Below are 11,945 nucleotides of genomic sequence, written 5' to 3' on the forward strand. Positions count from 1 at the left end.
TAAACATAATGAATCTCATCTTTTATTTATGGATACATATTTTAAATATATGTGATTCTCAAAAAAAAAAGAAAGATTAATTAAATTTTGAAAAAATTCATTTTATCCAATTAACTACATAAATTCCTCTTTATTTTACTTTTTTCAAGAAAAAACATTCTTAATGTTAGAATTTTGTGGCTTACATAAGCGCTATGTCAAAGTTTTTTTTGTTTTTATCAATTAAATCAATAAAATATTTAAAATTTAAGATTACAAACTCAATTTAATTAATTCATTTTAATGCGCGGCGCATTATAATTAAAATTTATTTAAAAAAATATAAAATATAAAGAAATACATTTTTAACCCATGATAAAAATTTATATATTGCACAGAAATAGAAAAAAATGTGTAACATTAATAGCTTATAAATAGAAGTAACATTTAGTAATTAAATGGAACTAAAAATTCTAATTTACAGAACCATTAATCTCGATAGAAAGTAAAATACTTTTTTTTTAGCATTTTTTCTTTGAATACATTTTAAAACTTCTAAAAATTACTTGCGGTTATGAAATTCCATCATAAATGTTATGAGTAAAGTTACGGAAAAAATTTAGAGTTTCATAATCGCATTCCCTATAATTTGATTTAAATTTCACCAAAAAATATGATTAAAGCGATTCAAATACAAATTTTTTTTTCGGCTCAATAAATTATATGCAATATAGTTTCTTTAACACAATATTTATAATTTATATGATATACAAAGGTCCTTTCATAAACGCAATATATTGCGATATATAGCAAAACCTCCCCGATGTTTGCATAAGCAAATGTTTTTTTGTATGTAAACATGTCTAATTTTTTGCAACACATATTTATTTATGAAATTAGTATGAATACCGCAATTAAATCATGTAAAATGTTTTGATTTTATAGAAATCAAAAATATATTGCATATTCATCCGGTTATGTTTTTGTAGTATTTATATCTCGCACTATGAAAATCGAAGTATATGAAAATCTGCACTATCCCTAATATTATCAAATAAAGTTTGAAATATAATTGATCTGTTCGCCACTCTATTTACTCCATTTTTATTTTAAGAAAAATATTCAAATTTTTTCTTTAAATTTTTAGTACGCTGTAATTTTGTTTTATTTTTATAATTTAATCACCCTGTCGTAAATTTTATTGTTTCAAAAAAACTGAAAAATTAAAATTAAAAAAAGATTTCAAAAATGTTTAAAAAAAAATTTAAAAAAAGATGATGAAGAGGACAGCATATGGTTTGAAAATTATATTAATATAAATTAAAGTAAATAGAAAATTAAATTGATCTCTGAACGTAAAAGAAAAACTATTAAAATTACAATTCAGAGAAAAATTTTTATTTGAGTTCATATAATATTAAAATCGAATTAATTCTTTGTTTAAGTCAATTTAAATTATTTGAATAATCTTCACATTTATATAATATAATCCATATAAATATAATAAATAACATATATAAATATTAATCTTTTGAAGTTCAAAAATTTGGTGATAATTTCCAATAAAAAAAAAGCAAAAAAATTTAGAATTTTATCAAAATTATTTTAAAAAAAAAAACACAATAAAATTTTCAAACCATTAAATGAAATTGAAAAAATTTTTTAAAATCTTGACATATACATATATTTTCTTATAAAAGAATTTTTAGTACATTTTTGGAACGGAGGTTTTTGACCCGTAGACGGTTTCCTCCCATACACAAATGAACATTTTAATGGAAAACAGAATAAATACAAAAAATGAAAAATATAAAAAATTTACCAAAATTAATCTATGCAAAATTTGAATAAGCAACAAAAATAAATTAAAATAAAAAGAAAATTAATGATTTTAAAATCACCTTCCAATTAAAAACAAACAAAAAAAAAAACAAAATGAAGCTTAAAGTACTAAAAAAGAAAATTTTAGTAATTCCTATATTGTAAATCAAAAATAAAAGCTGAAAAATTAAAATTGAGGAAATAGAATAAAAATTACTTCAGAAGAATTAAAATCCGGAATAAAATTTGCGTAGAAAGAAACCTTAAAAAGTTTTTTTACAGTTAATATTAAAAAAAAAAAAGAATAAAAGAAATTTGTGTACCTAAACAAAGATTTTGTTTTAATTTAAATATTTTTAAAATTTTTATTTTTAAATTAAAATTTACAGTTTTATAATGGCAATAACTGTTTTTGTTGGATAATACATTATTTCGAGCAATAACTGTAGACAATAAAAAAAAATAGGAAAAACTATTATGAAGTATTGAGTTTCCCTACTGGCTTGACTCTAAATTTACTTGCCAAAATTGAGCCAGTAAGAATGACGTACATATTTATTCATAATTGGGTAACTTATACATATTCGTATAAGATTATTTTTCGAGAGAAAAAAAATATTTCGCATTACTTCCTTGGGTTTAGCCAAAATTTATACAAATTTTAGTCACCATAAATTCAGTTTATTTTTTAAGGTAGTAACTTCAATGAATTATTTATGAAAAAAATGCGAAGATCTAATTGAAAAAATTACATCAAATATAGAAACAATGAGAATTCTGAGTTATACGAATTCAATAAGCCAAAAAAAGAAGACGCAGAATAAACCCTTGTGTATAAGAAAGTGCTGAATCTCTTTTGCGCAGTAATTATTTTCAATTCACATAAAATTGTGCAGGATAATGTTTTCAGCGCATAGACAAGAGCAGCAAAATTTTAAGTAACAAAAAGAATATTTTAAATAGAATACTATTTTTTGTTCAATAAAACAAATTATGTTTTTCACAATTAAATATAATCTAATCATAATAATACTTAAACTTATAATAAATACATATATGTAGATATTTCCATAATTTTTATGGAAAAATATAAAATAAAACAGTTAATATTTTAAAAAATATATTTTTTTTTATTAAAAATGTGGAAGGCAGACTTTTCCAGCGAATAGTTCCGAAACTACTGTAATCCATAAAGCTAGTACAAATATAATATAAGAAATCCCAATTTTATATGTGTTAGGTAATTGATAAATCTGCCCACCAATTTCATCTGTATGAAATCCCAATGGGAATATAACAGCTGCTAAGCAAAACAGTACCATGGCCGTGAATCCTACCCAACGAGCATATGGAATAACATTTCTATCCCAACTACTTGATGCTAATAATATTATCGTTGTTGTTATACAAATGCAACCAATAAATATGCATATCTTTAAAAAATATAAAATATTTAGTATTTCAAAATAATTAGTACACAATATATTATTTTACCAAAGCTAAAAGCCATTCTGTTGTTAATTCGGGAGTAAAACATATTTGTGGTCTGTTATATAAAGTCATACATGTCCACATCAAACCAAGACGAATTTCACCGCTCTCTTCAGAAACAATCCAGTCGGGCATAGCTAATGATGTCTAAAAATAAAATTTTTATATTTAATATTCCGATACCGAAAATTTATTTTTAACCCACTATGGCAAATACATCTGCAGCTAAAAATAAAGTTGCACTAATTGTTGTTAATTTATCCATAATGTTTTAAGTGAATAACAAAATTATTTCATTAATAAGTCAAAATCTTAAAAATATTTTTTCTCAAAACAACCTAAACAAAACATTCTTATCAAAAGTTTATTTTCATTTCAATTAAAACAACATGACATTGACATTTCATAATAAATTTTTTGTTTCAATTTCAGTTTTCAAATTTTCTTTTCTTAAATTAGAGCCTTATTTGACATTGATTGTTACGCCCAATAAACTGTATTTATAAATCATCATACAAACAAATCCCCAAATTACTATTCCTTATTATTCTTTCTTTTTCTCGTCTTTTACTATTACAAATTACAATATTCTTAAAAACCAAAATTAATTAATTTAGCGCTATACCTAATTGAACGTCAAGAATTTAGCACTATCATTATAGCACACAGCTAGTGGATTCGGTATGCTGTTGTCAAAATTAAAAAGTAGTTTTACGTATTTGAATATTTACTACATAAAGTGCCACGCGACACTTCAATAAATTCGAATTTTAAATTCCAATTCCCGCGTCCATTGTTCAACCGCGAACCAATTTTCGTGGCTTTTGACGTTTTTTTCCAAATGTCAATTATAAATTTATAACCAAAAATAGGTATTGCTGCTTAGATTATTTCGGGTGCGGCATGTACCGCCAATGACGTAATTTTAACTACCGGATATCTATTTAAATTTAACCTTTTACTATATCCATTTAAATTTACCGCTTCGTGTGTTTGGAATTAAGAATTTGATTATCGCTTTTTTCAGCTTAGTATGTTGAAAAAAGCAAGAATCATATTTGTTTTCTTGGAATTTAACTTCTTTTTAAGGTCATAATTTCCAGAAAAGGAGAAAGAACAATTTTTTTATTATATTGGAATAAAATAAAGTTTTTATTTTATTCCAAATTCGGTGACATATGGTTTTGGTAAAATAATGCTAACACTACCAAGTTTTTTAAATAACAACGTTAAAAAAGAAGTTACTTAAAACTGTCATTTCCCAATTTATTATTAGTTTCAAATACAATATATATTTACATATTTATATGGTATGGCTTTGTGTAATAAATTAAATGAAAATTATGTCCAGAACATTAAAGACAAAAAAAATTAATTTCAGTAGTGGCCACCACATTAACCAGATAATTTCACAAAGAAACTGTTAATTGAGTACTTGTGATCTCAAAAAATTTGTTTATTTGCAAATTTGACGTTTACAACTGTCATAATTTTGACAGAAATATGGAGCGCTGGTTTTCAGTACCAAAGGAAAATTTAGGCCCCACAAAATGAAGTCCAATTTAATTTGCTGCGTTTTGTGTTAAATATATTTGGCACAACAAAAAATATTTTATTACAAATTCGTAAAATATTCTCTAAAATTGCTTAAAAACATTGAATTATTAAATTAAAAATACTGCTCTTAATTTTTATCTCAATAAAAACTAATAAACATAAAGTGAAAATCGTAAATATATATTAAAAACTGACTTAAGAGAAAACTATAAAGTGAGACTTGTCAAGTGAAAACTTGAAAGTATATTGCTTTATTCTGTAAATAGTGAAAAAAATTGTTAGTTTTTAATATTTTTCTTACATAAAATTATATTAAAGTTTTTAAGATTGTTTTGTATGCTGATTTGAATAGTAAAGCATATTAAATTTGTATTTAAAAGAACTGCTATAAACAAAGGCTGGTCTCCGTTTGGAATGCCAAATGCGCAAGCATTTTTTAAAAGTCGTATGAATGAAATTTTTATAACAGTTAAGAAGAAAATATGGCAAATTTTAATTTTCAACAACCCCCCAGAAGTATGGCTAATGCCACATTAGCGGGGAGAAATTCAGGAACGTTTGGAGGAAATTCATTGTCAGGGCATGTAACACCAACCTCGGATATGTTTCCAATTGGTGGTGGGAATTATGGACAGCCACAGCCGCCACAATTATCTCCTAATCGAAATATGCAACTTTCGGTGAGTGGTGGCGGACCTTCGTTAACGGCGGCGGGTGGAAGATCAAATATATTTGGCAGCCAAAGACCTTTCAATCAAAGAACGATGACAGGATTAAGTGGTGGTGGTCCTATGTCTAATATGAATTCATTTATGCAAACATCACGGGGTTATGGTTCAGGTAGTGGTGGTAACGCTCTCAATAATTTTCATTCTGTATTTGTTGGTAATACTGGTGATAGCTCAACGCCAGCGTTGCTTGATCTTTCAGAATTTCCCTCGTTAACAAATGCTAGAGGTCAAAATGATCAATCACTGCCACAATCAAATCCTCTGCAACCTCCCGGTAGTAAGCCATATGTGGGGATGGTTAAACAGCCGACAATGGAACATTCTGAGTTTCAAATGTCAAATGAAGATTTCCCTGCGCTACCTGGAACGCAAATAACTGATGGTACAAATAACACTGGAAGTGGAATAAGCGATAATGTAATGGACAATGCGGAGAAAAATCCATCATTAGTGGGTGAGTTTTATTACAATTTTTTTTCATCAATATGCATTTTTTAATTTTATTTGAAAAAATGCAAACATTATTTATTGTTAAAATTTACGAGATGTTCTAATATAATTTTCTTTAAGGTGGTGGAAGTGGAGGAATAGGAGGTACTGGTTTAGGAGGAAGTATTGAACACCAAAATGACATAAGTTCGAGTAGTGAAAATGCAATTAAACGGGGCGTGCAAACATCACCCGATGGAAAGGTAACAAACATACCTGCTAGTATGGTCAATAATCAATATGGCATGGTTGGTTTACTGACGTTTATACGAGCAGCCGAATCTGATCCAAATTTAGTTACATTAGCTATGGGACAAGATTTAACAGGCTTAGGATTAAATTTAAATTCTCAGGAAAATCTGCATCCTACATTTGCTGGACCTTTTGCAGATCATCCATGTCGAGCTCAAGATATTGAATATAATGTGCCGCCCGAATATTTAATAAATGCGTCGATACGAGATAAATTATCAAGTCTAGCACTGAAAAAGTATAAAGATGACCTATTATTTTTCTTGTTTTACACAAATGTTGGTGATGTTATGCAATTAGCAGCAGCAGCTGAATTATTTAATCGAGATTGGAGGTATCATGTTGAGGAAAAAGTTTGGATAACTAGAATTCCTGGTATACCGCAAATTGACAAGAACGGCACAAAAGAAAATAAAACGTTTTATTATTTTGATGCCCAAACATGGAGAAGAGTCGTAAAAGATTTCCAAGTTGATGGCGATAAACTGGATAAATGTCCGACTTTAAGTGCATTGAATGGACAGTCTGTATAAAATATTATTAATGAATAAATATATTTAACGATAAATTTAGAAGCATAACTTATTTTGTTTCATTAGGTGATTTTCAACAAACGTTTTTTGTAATATAAAATCAAGGATCATATTTGGGAATAATATGAAATATTTTGTTATTTAAAACGTGTGACGTCGATTTGCTATCCATATTATTTCAAAAATCTTACAAGGATGTTTAAAGTTATGCGAAAATATTTTTTTTTTAAATTTTTAGAAAAAACGTTTTTACTACTAATCTGTAAACCTTGTGCCTTGAAAATCTTACTTGTCTTATATATCTTATATATGTATGTCGTTCCAATATAATTTAAAAACTACTTAGACGAAGATCGGCAACCTTTCATCTGCAAAATTACAAGCAGTATCGTTTTTATCAACATTTAATCTGAGCCTATAATTAATCAGAAACACATTTTTTCCGAAAAAGAATCAAAAACTCACAAAAATTTAAATTTTTAGGATTTTATTTATTCAAACAAAAATTTTAGTAAAAGTTGAAAGCAGAAATATGATATTCGTTTTATTTGACAACAACATAAATGTTCGCGCCGAAAAGGATGATTATGTTTATACAATTAAATTTTAGTAAATTTTTTTTCCTAAATTTTAATTAATTATTCAAGAGGTCAAACAACTTGACGGGTAAATTATTTCTACCTAGTTCTAGTTATCGATTATTTAAGCTTAATATAACACAAACTTAGTATATGTATATCAATATGGTTTTTACTTTTTATACAGAAATGTTCAATAAAAAAATTACATAAATTATGTATTTACAACTTTAAGTTGTATTAAAAATTAAGCACAAATTTTCAAGAAAATTCGAACTGTAAAAAATATGTAGAACTTCAATTATAAACTAGTTTATAAACAATATTTAACTAAAATTTCAATAAGTAACTATTATTTGACTCAAATCAAATAATATGCCTGAACTGTATTTGTATCTTATTTACGAATTTAAGAGAACGTATCTTAGGGATTAGTAATGTTATATTATAAAGATAAATAAATAAGTTAATCTATTAGGTTTCATTGTGTATACTAGTATGTGAAGCCAAATTAGCAGCACTGCTAAATTCTGAAATAGATAATTGAAAAAAAAGTTAATCATGAATTCAGCACATGCATTATGAAACTTACCTTTATTGCATTTCGTGCAAGAAAAAACTTGCGGTACAACTGTAACTTGTTGAAAATTTTCTTGTTCTTCTTTAATGTTGTGACGTCTTGAGTGAATAACCATTGAAGACCTTTGATTGAATAATTTGTCACAGTATGGACATTTATATGGTTTTACGCCAGTATGAATTCTTTCATGAACATATAAATTAGATTTTGCACCATAACCTTTTCCACAAAATTTGCAATTGTATGGTTTTTCTCCAGTATGAGTTCTTTCATGCAATGTTAACAAACTTCTTGTTCTAAACTTAGAAGGGCAGTAATTGCAGTTGTAAGGTCTATCTCCTGTGTGGTATCTTTTGTGAACAGTTAGTGATGATTTAATCTAAGAATTTTTTTAGATTTAATAATTTTCTTAAAATGCTAGGCAAATATATACCTTAAACGTAGAGCCACAAATATCACAAGTATAAGCAGGTAAGTTCGTTTTAGGTTTGCTATTACCTATAGCTGATGGAATCTTTACCTCAACTTTTGATTTAGAGGGGCGACCCCTGTTTGAAGTTTGGGGCTGGCCAATGCCTAAAACAACACCTAAGAAAAATGGTTTTAAATTACTGAATTCATAAGAACCTACCTGTATATCCATTACCGTCATCCAAGAAAGTCTGAAGTATTGTGTGTGCAGAATTACAATGAATCGTGGGTACAGCTAAGAATGGTTTTATATAAACAAAAAATGTTTTAAATGCAATATTAAATGTAAAAATGTTACCTTCTTCTTTGAGGAATTTTTTTAAACGTCGTTTACCATCAACACCAGAAACTTCAATTGTGTAAAAATCATATTCTATAAAATGTTCAGAGCATAATCTCCATGATTTCCAACTTCTTGTATTCTGAGTAGTGCTGCCTATAAAAGCTAACCAATACTGACGAAAATGTTCATTCGACGGTAAAGGAAAAAATGATAACTCGTTGCCGGACGACTCATTCATATTTTCATAATTTCTGCAGCCAGGGGCCACACAATAGGATGCCATTGTCACTGCCAGTTTAGTGGATTTTTTCTCAAACGTTATGAAAGACTAAATTATTAAATAGCTGCGTTCTTGATGTAAAGGAAACCCAAATAGAAATTTTAGTTTACAATATGTCTAATTACAAACATATCCAAATTGTTGATTTCTTTTCTTCGCTTATTCTCTTATTTTATTTTAGCGTTCTCTGATGTTTGCAACAATTCCCAAAAAACAAGTACATACGTCAAAATTTTTTGAAATATCGTAAAAACAAGGAACTGCCAGATCTTGTTTAGTTTTCAACGACGTATATCACACATTGTCTGTCTAAAATTTGCGTTGGCATTTATATTTAGTAGTTTAAAATTAGAGATTAATTTTTTGTCATTGGACTTATTAAATTAAATGGGAATTGGCATTATATTTAAAAAAATATCTTTCTACCGTTACTAAAATAACCTTTTCATATGTATTAATAATAATTATAGCCAAAGAAAATAGATTATCCTATGCGTCCGTACCTTGTATTCGGTATATTAATTAATGATTGCTATATTAATTAATGATTGTTTCATCCTGTATACTGATTTTAGTAAAAATTCATTGTAAATTGTGAAACGAGATAACAATTCATTTTATTTGAAAATTGTGTGCCATTAGGAAATTGGCATTTTGAAAGCAATTCTTCATGTAGCTTTAAACTGTAGCTTAAATATTATAAAAAATTAAAAAGTAATTTAAAGTATGTATTTTTGTATATAAGAAACGAGCTAAATTTTCCTGCAACTACACACGTCCAATCTTTTAAGATTGTTGAAATACCAAATGTCACAACTGTCAAAAGAAATGTGCTATTGTGCTTTTTGATAAGTTTTACATTCACACAATCACACGTGGTAAATTATACTTTGTTTTTTTAATTTTCTAGCAGTTTTTGGTTTATAAAATAATTTAAAATTGTAAAAGAAAACTCAATATGGGTAAAATTAAAGAAGAACCTTTGGATGAAAGTACTGCAAATGTTACAATAAAAGAAGAAGATACTTATGATGAAAAATTGAAATATGTAAGTGCGATAGCAAAGCCAATGGCTTCGAGGAAGCTGACCAAAAGATGCTATAAATTAGTAAAAAAGGCAATGAAGCACCGAACATATGTGAGAAATGGTTTGAAAGATGTACAAACTCGTTTAAGAAAAGGAGAAGTAGGGTAAGAAAAAAAGAATATGTAGATGGCTTAACATTACTAATTGTATTTTTTCTTTTCTAGTATTGTATTGTTTGCAGGGGATGTCACCCCTATAGATATAATGTGTCATTTACCTGCTGTATGTGAAGAAAAAGGAATTCCTTACACATATACGCCCAGCAGAGCGGATTTAGGTGTAGCAATGGGTGTTAAAAGAGGAACAGTCGCATTATTGATTCGGGAACATGAAGAATACAAAGACCTTTTTGATGAAGTTAAAAATGATATAAATTTATTACCTATTCCGGCGTAAGCCGCGTAATCATTCATTTTATAAAATTTACAAAATCATACCTATTTTTAAGTTTTTATTAGAAATAAAACGAAGAAATTAATTTCTACTACAAAAAAACCCAAAGCTTCTATTTGTATTCAATTTATATTTTATTTATCTTATATTAACATTTCTTTATATTCTGGGTTCTTTAATTTGGGCTGGTGGCCAATCCCACTGCTTTTCTGGAATTGGTTTCATAAGGGGTTCCCATGGTTTCCATCCAAGCATTTTCCTTGCTAGAACCAATTCATTTTCGGCTTGAATTATTAGTTCTTCTACTTGTCCACAGTTTATTTTCTTTTCAACATCAGCAACGTTAGGTGTCTAAAAAATTGTTCCGTTTAGAATAATGAACTTAAATACACGTATATATATAAATCAATTTTGTATGTATATCTATTATTACATATAAATTATAAAAAAAAAATTTTGTATTCCTACTTTTTTGTTTATATAAAATCAAGACATATACTTCGGTAGATATTCTCAGAACTTGTATTTGGAATATAAAAAACATTTTTCTCCCCACTTACAGTTTTAACGATATTTGCCCTTTCTTGAACTATTTTTTCCGTATTTTTTCTGTATCCCGCATCTGGAGGCATCTTAGCAAGTACTCTTAAGATTTTTCCATACAAGCCAGTTAAGGTGTGGTGAGGATTCACAGCAACCGCGAGTCCGGTTAGGCCGGTGGACTAAAATAAAAATTTTTGTCAAAGACAATCCTTTATAGCAAAATTGTTATTACGGGTTATGTAACATAACATTTATTACTGATATAATTATTAAAATTTTGTTAATCACCTTTTTCAGAATACCAGCCATTTTACTACAACTTTATTTTCTTTAAAAGCAAATTTCTTTTATAATAAGAAAGATTCAACAAAAGTACGAAAACAAAATGAATGTAGTTTTTGCAATTGTTCACAATTGTCAGCTGGATTTTATATTTATAAGACAAGATTTTGATATGTCAACAAACATTCGATAAATCAAAAAAATATATATGCTCTGTTTTGACAAATATTCTAACTCCAGCACTACACCGGCAAATGTCAATGTAATTTTATTGCATATGTCACAAAAATAAATGAGTTTCTATATTACATACATTACTTACATATATTGTGCAGTCGTCATAAAATTTTTTGCTGGAAATTGATAAAAAAATCATCCCCTACAATTATTTGCTACTCTATGCGAAACACCCTATATATCTAAGTATGTATATAATATGTATGTGGGTATTTGAATTTATGATTCCACTGTACCAAATAAAGTAAACTTCCTTTTGGACTCAACTTTTAATTACAATTTATTAACCCAGGCTGTGGTGCATCAAAGTTCGAATTCAATTTAGACTAAATTGGACTCAATTTAATTGAATTGAAAA

At 27.4% G+C, this 11,945-nt stretch overlaps 5 protein-coding genes across 7 annotated transcripts; 2 read left to right on the forward strand and 3 right to left on the reverse strand.

Annotated features, from left to right (window-relative positions):
* Window positions 1–2,802: 2,802 nt before the first annotated feature.
* Window positions 2,803–3,661, reverse strand: LOC129614001 (uncharacterized protein C16orf52 homolog A). The gene is made up of 3 exons (XM_055528367.1): window positions 3,497–3,661; window positions 3,295–3,438; window positions 2,803–3,233 (listed from the first exon to the last, which is right to left on the reverse strand). The coding sequence occupies exons 1-3, from the start codon at window positions 3,554–3,556 to the stop codon at window positions 2,934–2,936; spliced, it is 504 nt and encodes a 167-aa protein (XP_055384342.1). The 5' UTR covers window positions 3,557–3,661; the 3' UTR covers window positions 2,803–2,933.
* A 1,133-nt stretch (window positions 3,662–4,794) lies between these two features.
* On the forward strand, window positions 4,795–6,895 carry LOC129613968 (regulator of gene activity). The gene is made up of 2 exons (XM_055528321.1): window positions 4,795–6,033; window positions 6,150–6,895. The coding sequence occupies exons 1-2, from the start codon at window positions 5,331–5,333 to the stop codon at window positions 6,851–6,853; spliced, it is 1,407 nt and encodes a 468-aa protein (XP_055384296.1). The 5' UTR covers window positions 4,795–5,330; the 3' UTR covers window positions 6,854–6,895.
* A 447-nt stretch (window positions 6,896–7,342) lies between these two features.
* Window positions 7,343–9,236, reverse strand: LOC129613990 (zinc finger protein ZFP2-like). Of its 3 annotated transcripts, none has more exons than XM_055528354.1 (5): window positions 8,781–9,236; window positions 8,643–8,717; window positions 8,445–8,599; window positions 8,024–8,390; window positions 7,343–7,961 (listed from the first exon to the last, which is right to left on the reverse strand). In XM_055528354.1, exons 1-5 carry the CDS (start codon window positions 9,046–9,048, stop codon window positions 7,906–7,908), a joined length of 921 nt encoding a protein of 306 aa, XP_055384329.1. In that variant the 5' UTR covers window positions 9,049–9,236; the 3' UTR covers window positions 7,343–7,905. The 3 variants fall into 3 exon arrangements, with proteins under 3 accessions (XP_055384329.1, XP_055384331.1, XP_055384330.1); XM_055528356.1 differs by having other exon boundaries at window positions 7,344–7,961; window positions 8,658–8,717; XM_055528355.1 differs by having other exon boundaries at window positions 7,346–7,961; window positions 8,445–8,587.
* Window positions 9,237–9,893: 657 nt separating this feature from the next.
* LOC129613977 (H/ACA ribonucleoprotein complex subunit 2-like protein) lies at window positions 9,894–10,648 on the forward strand. The gene is made up of 2 exons (XM_055528335.1): window positions 9,894–10,236; window positions 10,297–10,648. The coding sequence occupies exons 1-2, from the start codon at window positions 10,004–10,006 to the stop codon at window positions 10,526–10,528; spliced, it is 465 nt and encodes a 154-aa protein (XP_055384310.1). The 5' UTR covers window positions 9,894–10,003; the 3' UTR covers window positions 10,529–10,648.
* LOC129613978 (NADH dehydrogenase [ubiquinone] 1 alpha subcomplex subunit 5) lies at window positions 10,607–11,519 on the reverse strand. The gene is made up of 3 exons (XM_055528336.1): window positions 11,357–11,519; window positions 11,086–11,247; window positions 10,607–10,876 (listed from the first exon to the last, which is right to left on the reverse strand). Exons 1-3 carry the CDS (start codon window positions 11,375–11,377, stop codon window positions 10,685–10,687), a joined length of 375 nt encoding a protein of 124 aa, XP_055384311.1. The 5' UTR covers window positions 11,378–11,519; the 3' UTR covers window positions 10,607–10,684.
* Between the last annotated feature and the right edge of the window lie 426 nt (window positions 11,520–11,945).

This window comes from Condylostylus longicornis, unplaced genomic scaffold (genome assembly GCF_029603195.1).
Source record: "Condylostylus longicornis isolate FDR11 unplaced genomic scaffold, ASM2960319v2 ptg000098l, whole genome shotgun sequence".
Lineage (NCBI taxonomy): Eukaryota > Metazoa > Arthropoda > Insecta > Diptera > Dolichopodidae > Condylostylus > Condylostylus longicornis.